Source organism: Miscanthus floridulus, chromosome 7, assembly GCF_019320115.1.
Source record: "Miscanthus floridulus cultivar M001 chromosome 7, ASM1932011v1, whole genome shotgun sequence".
NCBI lineage: Eukaryota > Viridiplantae > Streptophyta > Magnoliopsida > Poales > Poaceae > Miscanthus > Miscanthus floridulus.
The window spans coordinates 67,986,103-68,005,712 of record NC_089586.1 but is presented as its reverse complement, the minus strand read 5'-3'; the positions used below and the strand labels follow the sequence as shown (position 1 = coordinate 68,005,712).

General features: G+C 46.3%; 1 protein-coding gene across 1 annotated transcript; it reads right to left on the bottom strand.

Moving 5' to 3' along the window:
• Positions 1 to 7,008: 7,008 nt before the first annotated feature.
• On the bottom strand, positions 7,009 to 9,513 carry LOC136463368 (exocyst complex component EXO70B1-like). Its single transcript, XM_066462371.1, has one exon. The coding sequence runs from the start codon at positions 9,272 to 9,274 to the stop codon at positions 7,208 to 7,210; it is 2,067 nt and encodes a 688-aa protein (XP_066318468.1). The 5' UTR covers positions 9,275 to 9,513; the 3' UTR covers positions 7,009 to 7,207.
• Between the last annotated feature and the right edge of the window lie 10,097 nt (positions 9,514 to 19,610).

The following is a 19,610-nucleotide window of genomic DNA, read 5'->3' as shown; positions in this document are numbered from 1 at the left end:
GGATCAATGATAGAGATGAGTGGGAGTACTTTGGCTAAGCTCACAAGGTTGCTGAAAATATGCAAGAGAGTGAGCTAGAGCCGGCCATGGGGCTTAAATAGAAGCCCCCACGAAATAGAGTCGTTGTACCCCTTCACTGGGTATTGATCGGGGTGACCGGACGCTCCGGTCCTACTGACTAGACGCAGGGCTCAGCGTCTGGTCGCCCGATGGCGACCACGTGTCATCCTATGTTCAACAGGAGTTGTCTGATCTCAACTGGTCATGACATGACCAGGACGCTCTGCCATAAGTGATCGGACGCCAAACACCCAGAGTCCGGTCATTTCCAGTAAGCTCCTAAAGATGGCAAATCTTGATCGGACACATCCAGCATCCGGTCAGTTACCTCTGACTTCTGTGCAGCTACGTCAGCTTTGACCGGACACTGCCTTCCAGCGTCCAGGTCAGTCAGAGGCCCAGCATCTGGTCACATGACCGACGCCAGGGTATCACTACCATGCCTGACCGGACATGCTGGTCTCCCTGAGACCAGCGTCTGGTTAGTTGTAAAACAGCAAGACTGACCCTCTATCATCTCTATCTCCTTCACCCTTGCCCAAATGTGCCAACCACCAAGTGTATCACCTTGTGCACATGTGTTAGCATATTTTCACAAATATTTCCAAGGGTGTTAGCACTCCACTAGATCCTAAATGCATATGCAATGAATTAGAGCATCTAGTGGCACTTTGATAACCGCATTTCGATACGAGTTTCACTCCTCTTAATAGTACGGCTATCTATCCTAAATGTGATCACACTCATTAAGTGTCTTGATCACTAAAATAAAATGGCTCCTACATTTTATACCTTTGCCTTGAGCCTTTTGTTTTTCTTTTTCTTCTTTTCCAAGTTCAGGCCTTTGATCATAACCATGCCATCACCATTGTCATGATCTTCGTCATTGCTTCATCACTTGGAGTAGTGCTACCTATCTCATGATCCCTTTGATAAACTAGGTTAGCACTTAGGGTTTCATCAATTAACCAAAACTAAACTAGAGCTTTCAAGTACACGAAAAAGCTAGGCAGAGTTCCACTGAAACTGGGTTTAAAAGTGTGATATCTAGCAATGACAAAAAAAATTTGATGAACCATTAATTTGCAAAGCACGATATATGAGTGAATAAGGGCATCCTCAATGGTCCTCGAATAGCTAGTTTAGAAAGAATTCTATTGACTATCAAGGGGAGAGATCAACAGCTAACGACTTTAAATAGCTTAGTCTAGCGTGATCTCTCAGAAAGAACTCTCCCACGGCTCATACGAACCTCCACTACAGTGTTTTTGTTTATTATTTCTAAGCTTTATCTAGATAGCTATTTGTAAGTTGACATTGAGGACGTCCTAATGGAGGATATGAGCAACTGCACTAGGCATAACCCTCTATACATACAACTCAAGGTCTTGGTGTTGTCAGAGCAATAAATTAAGGGGTTGTTTGGTACAGCTCCTTGGGCAGCTCCCGGAGCCATTTTTGCGCTTCTTCAACCAAACGGGGGCAACGCAAACGGCTTCACGCTTGGAGTCGTGGATATTCCGCTGAGAGAAGAGGAGAGAGAGGGTGGGAGCTAGAAAATCCTAGCTTCCACCGGCTCCGCTTGCTCCCGTGGGCCCAACACAGGGCGACGGGCGGATTTGCACTCGCTGGGACATTCGGGCGCCGCCAAGCGCGGAGACGCCGGGGCCGCTGGAGTCGCCGAGGGGCGAGCCCTTAGGGGCAGGAGCCGCGCTGCTGAGCGCAGGGACGCCGTGTGGGTCCGCCGGGGTCACCGTTGTGCGAGCACTCGTTGGGGGCGCAGGGACGCCGCGTGGAACCTGCCGGGCGCATGCCACCGAGGTCATCCGATGCCGTCGGGCGTGAGGATGCAGATGTAGGCGGCCGTCGGGCGTCGATGGTTGAAGAGATGCGGATGGCTGGATGCAGATAAGGTCATGGGGCTGCGGATGGTTGGATGCATCGGTGGTTTGACCGATGAGATAAGGTTGGGAAAAGAAAAGAAAAGAAAGGAAAAGAAAAGAGAAGAAAAGGAAAAAGGAAAAAGGAAAGAGAGAAAAGAAAAAGGGTATTACGGACATTTCATCCTTTTGGACTACTAGAAGAAGTTGTTTTGTCAAACGGTCATAAAAACTGCTTCAACTCTCTGATTGAATCTGCTCCACAGATGAAGACATAACTGAAGCTATTTTAACTGGAGCCGGAGCTCTACCAAACAGGCCCTAAGACATAGCGCGGAAGGTAGTGGAACAACTACTTGTAGCAATAACAATAATAAAGGGCTTGGTGTTGTCAAAGCATAACATGACGTAGCGCCCGTGATGGAACAACTAGCAATGTAGAATGTTAGAGTAAAATTAAAAATAAGTTGCATAAAGAATTGGACAGCATACTAACTGTACAATTGCACGACCCACCTTGCTTTCATATAGTACACTAACGTTAGAAATGATCAAGATTTTTGCAAAACATGTTTCTTCCTGCTGAAAATGCTGGACTTTTCCTTTATTTGAAAGGAACGAAGTGCCTGAGCACTCACACATGTGAAATCCAGACGCTTTAAGAGGAGGCACGCCAAAACTGTCGAGATTCGAGAATATCTAACCACTCAATCTCTGTCAAAGAGGTTTTACGATGCCTTTGAACAATGCAGCATTTCACATCTGTCGGCCTTGATAAAAGCTCTTTACAAGAAAGCAAACAAATCAAGGGGTCCACATTTAAAAAGCATGACGTGCATTGTCCACAGGGTGTTTCCACAATGGAGGGCCCAATGCAACAGTGCTACTCAGGAAAGTGTGGATCGCCTCTAACCTCAGACAGATTCTCCAGGAAACAAAGATGAAGGATAAGTACACTTTGTAAGAGTAAATGGACGCCTGATGAAAAATACTCAACTCGCTCGGCGTACCAAATTCAGTTCTATAAGAGTTTCAGAAAATTCCGTCCAAACCTTATTTGAAAAGCGCACACAGTAAAATAAATGAATGTTCTTTGCATGGATCCTTATCCAGAACAAAATCCTCACTGGCAGATAATTTGCAACTAAAAAATTGACCTCATCAAGATCACCTGCGTCACGTGCAATGGGCCATTGGAATCCAACCTTCACCCCTGCCTGCTATGCCCTTTTGCTACAGAGGTCTGGAACCTTGTGTTGCCATGGGAGCACTTTGTAACAGATTTAATCCAGCCTCAGATCCAACCAAAAGAAATAAGAGCATGGTGGGAAGAAGCGGTACCCAAAGTCCCAAGGGAGCGACGACGACACTTTAACGAGGTGGTGATTTACACGATGTAGAACATTTGGAAAGAAAGAAATAGAAAGATTTTCCCAGGCATGGCTATGGATGCTCGACAAGTGGCCCTCAAAGCTAAGGATGGATGCTCGACAAGTGGCCCTCAAAGCTAAGGAGGAACATAGATACACGCTCTAGGGTCCTTAACAACCCGACTTACCCATTCTCTGTTTAACCCCCCGTTGGGGGATGTGCTAGGTGTCTTCTTTTTTCTGTGTGTCCGGTGGGACTTTCCGGTCTACTGGACCTTCCAGGTTTTTGAAAAAAAAAATGCCATTAACTCAGATATTTGTTCCAGCGCCCTATTTCGTCTCAAGTTTCAAAACTAGAAAGTAATACATGGACAGGTTGACAAAAATGGTACCTTCAAATATTCAATATGCAGCATAACCAGAGGGCAGGTAGCAATCTCAATTTCAAGCAAGTCAATACAGGTGATATATGGGAATATCTACTCCAATTGTTTTTCAGTGAAAACTTGAACCCAATCCAGAACTTTATGGCAAAATTGCTATAGATGCAGTACTCCATATATGCCGTTGATATGGTTTAGGAATTTGGAAGTCGATTTGATGCATAAACCATGTTTTCAAGTTTCCACAAAAATGCTATGACCTCACTAGCAAAAGGGGTACTTCAAGTTTCCACCAAAATGACTTACAGGCTACAGGTACATCGTTCAGTAGCATCACAAATATTGCAATATAATATACAATAAACAGTCGACAGCATTTCCCCCCACAAAATACGTTGACAAATTGAAAAAACAGAAAATAGAGTAGTCCAAGAAAATATCACAAATATAGTTAACAGTAGAAACCGGCCAATGTGAAAACATAGGAAATCACTTACTACTATAAGCAAAAGGCAGAAATTAAGAGTACATTTTCTTTTGACAGAATCAACTAAACATTACTTAAGGAATCATTTGTTAAAGCTCAACGAAAACATCCAATACTATAAATGATACAAAGAGAGCACCAAATTACAAGTTGACCTATGATGCACCAGAAAAGGCACAAGTATTCACCAATGACACATATACAGACCCTTTCAAATGTGTCTGACAGACTTGTTTTCAGTATGTACAAATTTAGCAGCATAACTAAGGCATATGCTTATAGATTACATGCATTTGGAAAGCTTGAACAATAAATCAGAAACTAGTTGATGGCAAATGGGAAAGAAGACCCACAGGAGGCTAACATGATACCTTTTTCTTTGTCCTAGTATGATGTCAGAAAGCTGATATCAAGCACCATGCACGCATGCTCGGATGCTCCATAGGATGTACATGAGAACACAAATTCACATTTGTATAATGGCACAGGACACATACACTTATGTTGAATTGTTGATCTATTTGATATTTGGGCAATCAACATGCTGCAACCTGTACCCATCAGAACCCCAGTAGTAACCACTACTATTCTATTGATTGTATGGTAGACTGGCATTAACATGCTCTAGTTTTAAATTGTCTTCACATACTCCCTCCGTCCCAATTTATCTGTCGTTTTCGGTGTCCGTGCCATAACTTTGACTCAATTTGTATAAAATATGTGCAACATTTGTGTCTCCAAATAAATTTGTTAAAAAACTAGATTCAAAGGTCTTTCCAATGATGCTAATTATGTATCATAAATAATAATATTTTTTAATATATATTTTGTTAAAGTTGTTTCTCGGGAAGCGAGAACGACAGATATTCTGGGACGGAGGGAGTAAATGTATGTTTGGAATGGATCTTAGATAACCTGTGTGAATGTGCAATTGTCCCATCTAGTATTTGTTGTTCCAGTACCAGGTTCTAGTAGGCTTCTTTGGACAGAGAGGTCAACAGCTCATTAATTGTTTTCTTTTCTATGCTTATGCTACAAATTTTCCCGATTCGTGAACTCCAAAAGGGGAAAAAAAAACTTCCCAATTCCTTTGTCTATTTTCCTTTCTATACTTATGATAGCAAAGTTTAAGTTCAGGATTCATTTGGCTAACTATTTTGTATATTTGAAAAAACCAGCAACTAAAGAAAATTTTGGACATCCATCCAGGCTTTTCCAATTTAAGTCAAGTATCAGATCTAAATTTTACAGGATTATTTCCCTTTCTTACATTAATAGCGTCTAATGAGATTCTACCATGTTTTTAATGTTTGATGTATTTACTATTTAGACATGGTTTTAATATCTAACTTGGATAGTGCTGCCAAATGCAGCAGGATGTTTTAAACTGGTGAAGAGAAACATCAGAGACGGAGGAACCTCATTTGCTGATACGAGCAAACATGCTATGCATAATAAGTGTCTACTGTCCAAGAGTGTATGCTGAACCTCAACAATTTTACTAAGAGGCAAAGTACATATATATTATCAGGATATTAGTAAGACAGGTGTTCCACTAGTGATGCAACAATGCTTGATCAAAATTAACAAAAATTTGTTCAAATTGGAGATAATATAAAATCCTTCTGCTCATCTGCTGTCTAAAACAAGATTCAAATACGATACTACTATAGTATAATTTCCAATTCGCATATGTGGAGCATGTTGTAACTTCTAATACAAAAGCCATGTTTGGGCAAAAGCAATCAGCAGTTGGGGAGTTCTATTGTGTAAAAGAACTTTTGAATGGAAAGCTATAATTCCATCTCAGCGTTTAGCCCCCTCTGGTATGCACTATCGTGTAAAAGAACTTTTGAATGGAGACCTATAATTCCATCTTAGTGTTTAGCCCCCTATGGCATGCAATGGTGATTCAGTCATTCAGGTACCATCTACATAGAGTTGACTTTAAAGCATTCACCCGTTCCTCAAAAGTTTAAGCTGCTGAAGAAAACAGGCAACCTACTACTTAAAACACTCTGCAGTGAACTATAACTGCACTCTGATTTCTGAACTCAACAGTGGTAGGGCCATGTCGATCCATGGGATCCTCTTGATGTCACTTTGAACAGACGAGACCCCTTTAAAGCATCACGATTATGGTTTTCCATGTATTTGGGCCAACCAGGTCTCAAACACAGGACCTCTGATATTTTTTATGCCAAATTGATTACATGCATAACCAATGTCCTAAAAGCATAATATTTTTAGGAAGTGTGAAATCCACGGATACTTCAACACACTGCTTGCAGCATGCACCACACAAATAAAACTTTTGAATGGCAAGCTCTTATATATATATATATGAGGCTAAATAAGACACCAGTGTATGGAAATTGAAACTATGAAAAAGTAATAATTGATAACAGAGAAATAATTTATCATCAAAGGCTAAATGGCAGAGTTCCTTGCACAAGGTGCCCACAAGTCACAAGCCAAGTAAGAAACAATGAAGCCAGAGCTACCGGTAGTGTCAAGAATGAGCTAGCTCGTAAACTTTCTTTTAACTTTGCCAGTACAAGATGTATAACCCGAAAACTGAAGGTGCAAAAATAAACTTTTTCTGTTTAGCATCACATATTTGTCCACCATCATCAAAAGACTGCGACAGCACAACACATGACTAATGTGGCAACCCCTTCCTTTCAAAAAAAAGAAAGAAACAAAGAAATGTGTCAACCCTAATTAATCGAACCGAACAAGTTCCCTTGGACACTCTGTACCCTACCTAGTGGCAAATGGTCTTATGACTAATGTGAAATAGTCAGCACAGATTGCAATTAACAACAGGACAATAAATGTACAGCATTTCTTCGTTCACACTATGCAATAGTAAGCATAACAAAAGGTTCACATGTTGTATTACAGTATTGTGGTGACTACTATGGGAACAAGCATCCAATCAACAGATGTGATGTGTACAAACGTTCATCAATATCAATCCGTTCAACAAAATCATACCTGCAACATGATCCTGCCAACCATGAACTATGTTCTTCTCCTAGAGTGATTGGCAGACACTTGTGATCCCTCAAATAAATCAGATAGCTGGCTCTCCAAATCTTCTGGTGTGTACTTTATATATTTTCCTGGATTTCTTCCCCCGTCCACTTGATTGCCATATCTGCCCAGAAAAGCACGATAAGCTGGAATCACATTTTCAGATATTGATATCTTCAGTTCTTCCCGGAGCTGAGGATCTGGAACTTTCCAGAGTGTCTGGTTCCTGTAAATTTCCTCAAAGGTCATGTTGAAGTTCTTGAACCTGTCCTTGATGGACATCCTCGAACTTGAATGCCCACTGCCACTGCCACTGCCACTCCCGCTACCACTACCACTCCCACTCCCATGTCCATCTTCCTTGAAATAAGACAAAGCCTTGGTCCATGAAAGCCTTAGGTAGCTCTTTGAATATTGTCGAATCTTGCCACTCCGCCTCTTTATCCAGTGATCACCCAAAACCTTTCCTAGCTCGGAATCCTTTACCTTCTGAACAATATAGAGCAAATTGTTCATGGCAAATATGCACTCCAGGGCAGCATCTTCATAGAGCTTAGATTTTTCCTCCAAATTGGCCTCCAGGTAAGATATCAGCTTCAGAAGACGCCTTCCAAAAGGGGTCATGTTCTCCAAGTGTTCCTGATCCTGATCATCAGAACTTCTGAAAGCATCATGATCACTGCTGTCATCAGCCAAGAGTACATCAAGTGTCTCACTGTAAACAACCAGCAACCTCAAATAGTTCATGACATAGCGTGTCATTGGATGGATCTCTCCAGTTGTCATCGCCCTCCGTGAGGTCTCCTGCTGTAACATCTTCCCAAACTCAAACAGGTTACCCCTCACAGCATCCCCAAGCCTATCAAGAATGGCTTGCACGTCACTGATCACACCATCCCCAGAACTTCCCACACACAAGTCCTTCATTTCGGGGATCACCTCTGCGAGTGCCTCGTACATGTCAAGGATCCGAGGGACCTTCTCTGGCGAGCGGGGGCATACCGCCACGGCACCCCCAAAGCTAAGAATCTGCATAATGCATCCTTTGGTGGACTCAAGGAAGCACTCCTCCATAAGCTCATCGGACGCATCGAGCACATGGTCACAGAGGCGGCGCTCACCAGCCAGCAGCACGCGCACGACCGTCTTGACCCCGTGCACCCACTTCTTCATCTTGTCGTTGAGCAGCTTCCACTCGATGCGCTGCACGTCATCGATGCTGAGGCGCTCGACGCCAAGCACGGAGAGGTACTCGTCGAGCAGGTCGCGGCGGACGGCACAGTAGGCGTCAGCGAGCTCGCGGGCGTACCCCGCGCGCGCCATCCGGTGGGCGATGGCGCGTAGGTCCTCGACGGCCTCGGGGCGCACGGGGTCGAACACCTGGTCCTCGAAGGGGTTAGATCCCAGGGCGGCGCCGCGCGCGGTGTCCGGGCCGGCGGGGGTGGCGTCGAGGGCGAGGCTGTGCGGCGTGGCGGCGTCGAAGTCGGGGGAGGAGGCGTCGAGGTCGTCCATGGACTCGAGCGAGAGGCGGCGGAGCGAGAAGAAGAGGCCCGTGGGGTCGATGGGGACGGCGTGGCGGATCATGAGGTGGCGCAGCTCCTCCTCGAGGCGCGCCATGGCGAGCTGGACGGCGACGCCGGCCCGTGCGCCCCCCGGGCCGCCGCGCGCGAGGTGGTCGATGGCGACGTCGACGGCGGCGAGGTACTGCGCGACGTCGTCCTCGGGGGCCTCGAAGACGAGCGCCTCCGGGGTGGCGTCCCAGAGCTGGATGAGCTGGTCGGCGGCGTCGAAGGCGGCGGCGGCGGAGATCTCGGAGGCGGCGGAGTCAGGCGCGGAGGCGGCGGAAAGGTCTGGGGAGGGGAAGAGGTGGTCGTTGGTGATGGAGGAGAGGCGGTTGTCGAAGCCGGAGAGTATGCGGATCATGTCGTCGGCGGCGTTCTTGGAGGTGGCGAGGGACTTGACGATGTGCTGCGCCGCGGCCAGGACCTTGTCGCCGCCGGCGGCGCCGGAGGGGGCCTCCTGCTGGGGCGGCGGCGGGGGCACCGCCGACGACATCACCGCGGGTCGGCTCAGCCTCGGGGTGGGGTGGAGCGGGGATCTTTGGAGGCCGAGGCGGAGGTGACTTGGGGTGTTACGCCGCTGCCGGCTCTCTCGCTCCTGCCGGCTGCCGCTGCCTTTGTTTGACCGCTGTGTTGGGTCGCTGTGGAGTCCTACTCCTTGAGGCGAGAGTGTGTGCGCGGTCGGCGCTGCGTCTCCGGGAAGGTCAAGTGTGTGTCAGTGCCTCACCTGCCATTTGATTTGCTTGCGTGACTCCATCCTCGGCGCTGCCTTCAGCTTATTATTTATTTTAACAAGACGTTGTACTCTGCGCCGGCCGTGCCATCCCGAGACACAGCGCTCCATTTTTTTTTCACTTTTTATTAAGCGAATTCCCTCGATACCATAAACATAAATTGTACCCCATTCAAATTGTTCAGCTGATTCTACTATAAATTAATATAAAACTAACATCTAGAAACTGTCCCATTTTATTATTAGATTACTTTATACTTGAATTTTGTGTTTTCTTGTTTTATTATTTGATGAGCAATTCCTCTCAACTCATTGAGAACTAAACAGGATCATATATTTGATTTTTGTGTTTTCTTGTTTTCCACTCCTACAAAATTGTTGTTATGTTTTAATACTAAAATAACTATTTTTTCCCTCCCAGCGAAATGAATTGCTACACTAGAAAACTTTCTGGCCTCGCCGATAAACGAGGCTAGGATAATTCTCTTCTAAATACGGTCGACATGTAAAATGGCACTGGGGTTGGAGGAACTAAGACAAGCACCGAAACCTGTATTAAGTGGCGAGTCAAGACTAAAATTTTCGGATAGGGTGGACATATGCTAAGTGTAATCAATATTTAATTTGGATCGAACAACATATACCATACTGATCGGTATCTCATAACAATTATAATATAAAACAATAGTTAAAAGGTAGAGACGAAGACATGAAAAGCACACAATTAACAAGAACTGTTTGTTGATAATTGGATGTAGTTTCTTCATCCGAGGCCATTTTAAGAAAAAAATTAAAAAGTGAATTTTAAGTTATGAAAACTTGAAACTCAAAAAAGTCAAAACTTAGATGATTTCAAATGAAATGGTCATCACTGTAATGTTATAGATCCGTTTGAATACTACAACTTTGATATAAAGTTTCTTTTGATACGACTTAACTAAAAAAAGTTATAAAATGTTACACCTATTTTTAGAGGTGGACTAAATTGCCAACCGCCTTTAAAAATCCATTTATAGAGACGACTAGAATTCCCAGCCATTTCTAGAAGAAATGCCTCCATTTGTGGAGGTAGCTGAAAAGCCTAGCCGTCCCTAAAATGGTATTTTTAGAGGCAGCTAAGGCATTTTTAAAGACAACTGGAAAGGCCAAGCCCTTTAAAAATTGATTTTTGGAGACGGTTGAAAGCTCTAGTTTGGTTTTGGTGAATTGATGAAACTCTAACTATTAACCTAGTTTATCAAAGTGATTATGAGATAGGTCGCACTACTCCAAGTGATGAAGCAAATGAAGATCATGACATGACAATGGTCTTGCCATGGTGATGATCAAGTGCTTGGACTTGGAAAATAAAAAAGAAAAACAAAATGCTCAAAGCAAAGGTATAAATGGTAGAAGCTGTTTTGTTTCAGTGATCAAGACACTTAGTGAGTGTGATCACATTTAGGCTCGATAGCCGTACTATTAAAAGGGGTGAAACTCGTATTGAAATACGGTTATCAAAGTGCCACTAGATGCTCTAACTCATTATATATGCATTTAGGATCTAGTGGAGTGCTAACACCCTTAAAAATATTTGTGAAAACATGCTAACACATGTGCACAAGGTGATACACTTGGTGGTTGGCACATTTGAGCAAGGGTTAGAAACTTCACCGGCGGATAGTCCGACGGTGCCACCGGCGCCCTGTATAGAAAAGACAGGATTTCACAGAGTGCACCGGACGCTGGTCTCAACTGGACCGGAGCATCCGGTCAATGGAAGCAGTGAAGACGCTGACGTCGGTCTTCGACCGGACGCTGGGTAACTTTGTGACCGGACGCTGGCTGGCTACGTCCGACCCCGCTGATGTGGCAGCGCACAGAGAAGACGATGAGTGACCGAACGCTGGGTGAGTCCGGTCGCAAATTTCCACCTCTGGGAGCTTACTGGAAGTGACCGGACGCTGGGGTCCTACGTCTGGTCGGGCGTGACCAAACACGTCCGGTTGCGAGTGGAACCTTACTAGAAACGACCGGACGCTGGTGAAGCGACCTGATTTCTACGAAGGGAAATCCACAGAGTCGAAGTGTATTATGACCGTTGTAGATCATATTACCCAAATTCCAGTCGACTATCACATCCATACAATGATAATATCAGAGTACAAATAGTGCGGAATTACATAAATTATTACATCGCCGCATTGGTGGAACCAAAAGTAGTATTCATTCAGAACAGCTTGAAGATAAGATCGCCAAACTCGAGCGTAGGAATGAACCCCTCAACCGTCAAACTCCTCAGAGCTATACTCCTCAGCAGAACCTGTGTGCCAAAATTTATCAGTACGATTTGTACTGGCCACTCCCACCCTATGAGCATTGCTTTGTGGAAATTAGATGCAAGTGGGATATAATCAAAAGGAACCTATAAGGCTGGGGTTTCCTATGTTTTAGCATATTAAGTATATAATAATAGTTGGTCAAGTTTTAACATCATTCCCACACCCATTCCACCCCATTTCCATCCAGAGCCAGGTTTCGATCCAGGGATCGATATACCACCATCTCCGCATCATCACCATACCATCGCTCAGTCGATAGGCCAACTCTCTCTCGGCACTATCTTAAGGCCCGTAGCCCCCAGCTACGACCGACACTCTCTCACGGGGGAAGAAGAGAATGACTCATCTCATTATCTAGTTTAAGCGAAACCTAGGAAAGGTCCATAGCCGACAAGTCGGCTCATGTATCGATCGATCAACCATACACTCTATAGAGGTTTTACATAACCACAAGATCCGCCTTCCTCGCTGACCGTCGTCAACTGGGCTGATTCCGACCGCTTGCTAGCCTAGGATAATACCACTCTACCATTTAGCCCTATTACACCCCAAGTCTAGTCTAGAGCGGCTAAAACTGTGAGTTATGAGCCGGGTCCACAAGGTCTCCATGAAGTCTCGGAAGGGTATGGGGGAATCCTCCGTGCCCCGTACCTCCTTACACTATCCGCTATCAACCTAGCAGTAGTGGCAATATCCTACCAAGTAGTCCGGCCACCCCGCACCATATAGGGCGAGTGGTACGTAAGGCTTCCCGGTGAATCTGAGTACTAGTAAGTCCTTAGGGATGACTAAGCTAAAATGTCTTCATCAAGGTTTCCATTTACCGTGCCACCACAGCACCTCCACCCCGGGCTCCTCCCATCATAGGTTCACACCTAGGACCACCTTATATACTATTTACCCACCATAGGTATCCATTTCCAGGGGTGCCCAGGTAGCACCCCATGGCAAGACTTGCCCCAGGCTCGTCGTATATTCCAATTTGGTCGACACAACCCTCACCCTCTACACACCCAAGTCACACACGTAGTACTCTCCCCATAGTCCAGATAACACCAGTTTCCACCACGTATTAATGTAGTATAAGCGTAGTAGAAGTATAAGCAATGAAATATAGCAGTAAGCGTGTGTCTAGCCTAATAGTAGGGTATGCATGGGTAAGGTTGCGTCAAGGTAAAGGCCATCAAGTAAGCATACTACCATGCAAGTCCTATCATAGTATGATTATAATAGTAAAGTAAAGCAATAGCAGTTCTATATTAGCCGTGCGTAATAGGTGCTATGAGATTAGGTGGGATGTGGCACCTTTAGTGAAGTCGTCTCCGTACTCCTCATGGTACTCTCGGTCTACATCCTTCTGGTTCTCCTCCGAGTCTCTAAACGATCAAATTATAGTCGCATTAGCGACGTCTATAGAATAGCACAAAAAGCAATGAGAATTCAAAAAGAGCCAAATGCACTCAAACATGGGTTCATTGCGTAGAGCTCGATTTTAGATGAATTTTGGTCCTGGTCTTGTATTTTTCTAAGTTTGAATGAATTAGTTATGAATTTCTAAAGTTTCAATCATTTCTGAAAATGGGAAAAGACTGAATTAATATCGTGCTGACACGTGTCATGCTCCTGTTGGTCTACGTGGCATGCTGACATCAGCATGACATCATCAGAGCTAAACCGTGGCTGACAGGTGGGTCCCGCATGGCGGTGTCACTGACATGTGGCCCCGGTCAGCGGTCACCGTTTGACCGGTCAATGGTCAATATAGTTCGGGCCCAAACTGGGCCGGTTGGGCCTGGATACGGGTTGGGCTTTGCCTGCCACATGGCGCATGCTGGTGCGGCCACGTTGTCCTACTGGGCCACTAATGGGTCGTGATCCACGGGCGCAGGTGAGGCGCGGTTCATGGTGAACCCGCCTGCATTGGTCCATAGACCGCAGAGCCGGTCTATGATGGACTTGGTCCACTTACTCCTTCCTAGGGTTTGGTTCACGTGCATGACGTGGTCGTGGTCGAAGCTGCTCAGCGGAGCTGCTTGGGACGTGGTCGGCGTGGTCATGGTCGGCGAGGTCGTGGTCGGAGCTGCTCGGCGGAGCTGCTCGGGACGTGGTCGTGGTCGGAGCTCGATGATGGGAAAATCCCCTTCTCTTCCCCGATGGGGCTCCCGCCGGCGGTGAGGTCACTGATGAGCTCCCGCAGCAGCGCTAGCATCCGATTAGGGTAGGCAATAGCTTCCCCTAAGCCTCGGCAATTGCGACGGTGGGGTCGGGGCGACGGCTAGGGCTTCCTAGGGCTCTGGCCATGGTGAACGGCGGCGTGGGTTCATCGGCGTGCATGGACAGGGCTGCAGTGGTAGCGAGAGCCCAGTTGGAAGAGCGTGTGAGCTCCACGGTGCTTCTACGGCCATGGTGGGCGTGTTGGAGGAGCTCTTGGTACTCCCAATGGCTCCGGCCATGGTGGTGAGGGCAAAACAGAGGCGGTGGCGCTCCGACGAGGTGCGGTGCGGCAACGCAGGGCTCTGGTGGGCTTCTTCCTCGGCTAAGGTGAGTGCGGTGTGTCTCTCGACATGGCGGAGCTAGTCAGGGTGTCAACGTTGCCTTTACCGCAATGTAGAAGACGCGGTGGTCTCGCCATGGTTGTGCTCTCGGCCATGGTGAGTGTGTCCGTGCATGTGCGCTCCTGCTCCGATGTACAACGTCATGGCTGGGGTCCTCCTTTTGGCTGATGGCAGCACGCACGGCGCGTCCTGGGTCTCGGCAAGCGTGGCCATGGTGGTCTCCCTAGCTAACCAGTTGGGCTAGGCTGGAGCTCGAAGCTTCAGCAAGGTTTCGATCATGGCAGTGCACGTTCCATTTGGCTAGGGAGATGGTCTCAGAAAGATGGCTCACCGCATGGTTCGTGGCGGTAGGATGGCGGTGCGGTGGTGAGGCGAGGCCGTGACGAAGCGATGTAGTGCTGTGCCGAGCAGCTACGTCGCTGTAGCTGATCGGGGCGGCGCTCCTGGCTCCGGTGAGGTCCTCCCCGCAGCGGCTTCCTTCTCCACCTTGCTTCTCCCTCCTCCCTCTCTCTCGGCTTGACGCTGTGTGGTGCTGTGCCACCAGCGGCGGTGGTGAATGGGCTGAGGGTTAGGGCTCACGGACATTGGCTTTTATAGCCGAGCTCCAAGGGCTCCAATGGTGGACAGTGATCAGGCGGTGGTGATACGTGCAGCGCATCCGATGGCTCTCGTGCGGTAGCATAAGCGTGGTGCAAAGGGGAACAAGGTCATGCGATTTGCATGACCCTAGGCCTACGCCTGCCATGCTGGTCGGCCTCCGGTCGTGCGGGGAGATTGCGTGGGCGAGGGGAAGAAGACGCTACTGTGCTGACAAGCAGGGTCGGGTTGTCAGGCGCTTGGCGTGATGTGGCTACGTGATAGCTGACAAGCGGGGTCGGCTTGTCAGCGGCTGTGCACGTGCGGGCGGCGATGCTAGGCCGGCTTCATGGGCTACGCATGTGAAAGGATAGGCGGGCTGGTTTGCAAGGCCGAGTAGGCCTGGGCTGCTGCTGCTCCCTTGTTTCCTTTCTCTTTTATTTGTTGCCAATTTGGTTAGGGTTTATCATAAATATTAAGTAAGTTAGTTAAACATCACATAAGGCAAGAGAATCCAAATCACACGTGGGTCTAAGGATGCATGCATGATTTATTTATTTAGGAATTTAATTACACAGGTGGCATAAAACCAAACTATGCTTATGATTTTAACCTAGTTGGGTCACATCCAATCCAGAACTAGGGTTTGGCTTCTACATGTTTCACTCAACATCACATAGTGCTAACACAAAAATTTTGTGGTTGTGATTTTTGGTGTGTAGATTTTTGGGTTGTTACAGTCCTACCCCCTTAACAGAATCTCGTCCCCGAGATTAAAGTGGATCGTACCCTCCGAAGAGATAAGGATATTGTAGCCGGAGGTCAGACTCTTTCTCCCATGTTGCTTCTTTCTCAGTGTGATTGCTCCATTGGATCTTGCACATAGGAATAGTTTTGCTTCGGGTCTCTTTGGTATCTCTACCTAGAATTCGGATAGGATGTTCTTTATACTCGAGAGTGTCTTGAATGTCAAGTGTATCAGTTGGAACTACTTCATCGGGCACTCTCAAACACTTGCGTAGCTATGAGACATGGAATATGGGATGTACACCCACCAATTCCTCAGGTAGCTCAAGTTTGTAGGTGAGCTTTCCAATCCTTTTGCGGATCTTGTATGGCCCAACAAATCTAGGGGCTAGCTTTCCTTTAACATGGAATCTGATAGTTCCACGTAGCGGGGATACCTTGAGATAGACGAAGTCTCCCACATTGAACTCAAGTTCTCTTCTTCTTTTGTCAGCATAGCTCTTGTATCAACTTTGGGCAATTCTCAAATTTTTCTTTACTTGGGTAACTCCTTCGGCATCTTGAATCTTAGCAGAGTCAAAGAACGATCTTTCACCTAGTTGAGACCACATCAAAGGTGTCTTACAAGGTCTGCCATATAGAGCTTCAAACGGTGACATCTTGATACTGGCTTAGTAGCTATTGTTGTAAGAGAACTTTGCATAGGGTAGGCATTTCTCCCAATCAGAGCCATAATTTAGTACACTAGCATGAAGCATGTCTTCTAAGATCTGATTTACTCGTTCTGTCTGTCCATCTGTCTGTAGGTGATAAGCGGTACTAAAATCAAGCTTGGTTCCAATGGACTTGTGCAGGGCTTCCTAGAATCGGGACACAAACTGAGGACCATGATCAGATACAATACTAGAGGGAGCTCCATACAGTCTGAGAATATGCTCAACATATAGATCTGCTAACTTTTCGGCATCGGTCTTGGTCTTAACTGGTACAAAGTGAGCAACTTTGGTCAAACGATCAACAATCACCCAAATGGAATCATTGCCTTTCTATGAACGGGGCAATCCAACTATGAAATCCATGGATATGCTCTCCCATTTCCACTCGGGAACGTCAAGAGGCTTTAGCAATCCTGTAGGCCTTTGATGTTCAGCCTTGACTCTATTACAGGTGTCACATCGTGCCACATGTCCCGCAATGTCTGTCTTCATGCCTTTCCACCAAAAGTGTTTCTTCAAGTCTTGATACATCTTTAAACTTTCTGGGTGAATACAGTACTTAGAATCATGGGCTTCAGATAGAATTTCCTCTCATAGTGCTGGATTGGAAGGGACACAAATTCTATCCTTGAACCAGATGGTTCCTTGTTCATCTTCTTGGTGATTGGTCTTGTAGCCTAGTTTCATCAGACCACAGAGATATTCGATCTCTTCACAACTTTTTTGAGCTTGACAGATGCGATCTGTGAGATCATACTGTATGCGGAGCTCATTCAACAAGTCATGTGGTAGTATCTCAAGTTGGAAATCATCAATCTCTTGCTTGAGCTCAGGTGGTACGGATTCAGTGATCAAAGTGTGATAGTAACTCTTGTGACTGAGAGCATCTGTGACTACATTAGCTTTTCCCGGATGATAGTGAATTTCTAGGTCATAGTCCTTGATCAACTCTAGCCATCGGTGTTGCCTCATATTTAGATCTTCCTGAGTGAAAAAGTACTTCAAGCTCTTGTGATCTGTATAGATATCACACTTTTTTCCTATCAAGTAGTGTCTCCAAATCTTCAAGGCATGCACCACTGCTGCTAACTCAAGATCATGGGTTGGGTAACGGTTCTCGTGTTCTTTCAACTGTCGAGATGCATATGCTATCACTCTTCCATCTTGCATCAGTACACAACTAAGTTCTTGACGGGATGCATCACAATAGACCACGAAATCTTTGCTGATATCAGGCAATGCTAGCATAGGAGTTGTGGTAAGCTTTTGTTTCAATTCCTGGAAGCTTTGTTCGCACGTGGGCGTCCATTCAAACTCCTTAGTCTTCTTCAGAAGGTTGGTCATCAGACGAGCTATCTTGGAGAAGTTTTTGATGAACCGACGGTAATATCCAGCCAATCCCAAGAAACTTCTGACTTCTGTCACATTACGGGGTTGATCCCACTCTTTCACAGCTTCAATCTTGGCTGGGTCAACTACGACACCTTTGGCTGATAGTACATGTCCTAGGAAGGCAACTCTGTGTAGCCAAAATTCGCATTTACTGAACTTTGCGTAGAGCTGATGTTGGGCTAGTTTCTCAAGCACAGTTCTCAGATGATGTTCATGTTCTTCAGCGGTGGGTGAATAGACAAGGATGTCATCAATGAATACTACCATGAACTTATCCAGTTCATTCATGAAAACCTTATTCATCATGTTCATGAAGTATGTGGGAGCATTCGTGAGTCCAAAGGACACCACGGTGAACTCATACTGCCCATACCTAGTCACAAAAGCTATCTTCGGGATGTCACTCTCTTGAATCTTCATCTGATGATAGCCAGATCTAAGATCAATCTTGGAGAAATACTTAGCACCTCGAAGTTGATCAAGCAAATCATCAATCATTGGCAGGGGGTACTTGTTCTTGATGGTGACTACGTTCAAGTTCCGGTAATCAATGCACATTCTCATTGAGCCATCCTTCTTCTTAACAAACAGAACGGGGGATCCCTAGGGTGAAGCACTAGGTCTGATATATCCCTTTGAGATGAGCTCATCAAGCTGTTTCTTGAGCTCGGCCAGTTCATCAACTGACATGCGATAGGGTCTCTTGGCAATGGGTCCTGTTCCCGGCAAGAGATCAATGATGAACTCCACATCACGGTCTAGTGGCATACCCGGTAATTCTTCAGAGAATACATCGGGATAGTCTCTGACTACAAGCACATCATGAACTGTCTTCTCCTCTTTTTGTGATTTTGAACTCGCTTTAAGGGCACACAGGATAGAAGTGGACTTTCTGGACTGAGGTTCACATCTAATAACTTGGCCCGATGGGTGGGTCACTTGGACGTATCTAGGTGAACATGATATGATACCTCGGTGAATGGTTAGCCAATCCATACCTAAGATGACATCTAGGTTTGTGGAAGGTAACAGGGTTAGGTTGGCTTTAAATATAAGACCCTCAATGGTAAGACTCACTCCCTTACAGATGTGGGTGCATTTTAGGTCTTCTAGAGGTGAACTGGTGATGATAGGCTCTCCACGTGGAGTTACAGGCAGGTCATGTTCTTGTGCAAACTTGGATGATATGTAAGAACAAGTTGCTCTAGAGTCAAATAGAACTAATGCAGTATTGCCATTAACTAAAAACATACCGTACACCACGTCAGGGGCAGCCTGTGCTTCCTCGGCGTCTAGATGGTTGAGACATCCATGGGTAGCAGATCCCTTGAGCTGAGACTTCTGAGCGACTGAGTTTTGAGGGCACTCAGCGGCCTTGTGACCCAGTTGGCCACAAGCGAAGCAGGTGAAAGGCGTTCTGCCTGTAGGGGTTGGCACGGGTGCCTTCCAGTTTCCAGTGCTTGGTGCAGGGCAGTTCAGTGCTGGACGTTCATTCATAGAGCGAGAACGGTTGAAACGGTCTTGAGTGTTGCGGTCCTGAGCATAATAGTCTCAGGTGTAATGATCCTGAGCAGGGCGGGAGTATTTGGTGGTGTAGCCTCCACTACCCCTACTCGATCTAGGGTTGTCATCCCTATTATGGCGAGAGCGTTCCCTGGGTGGTGCATCTCTGCGGAACCTCTTGCGATCACGACCATGGAAGGACTCCTCAGGCTTACGCTTCCTCTCCTTGTACTCCTCTCCAGCTTCAGCATGGTCCTTCTTAATCTGAATGCAGCGATCCACCAGAGCA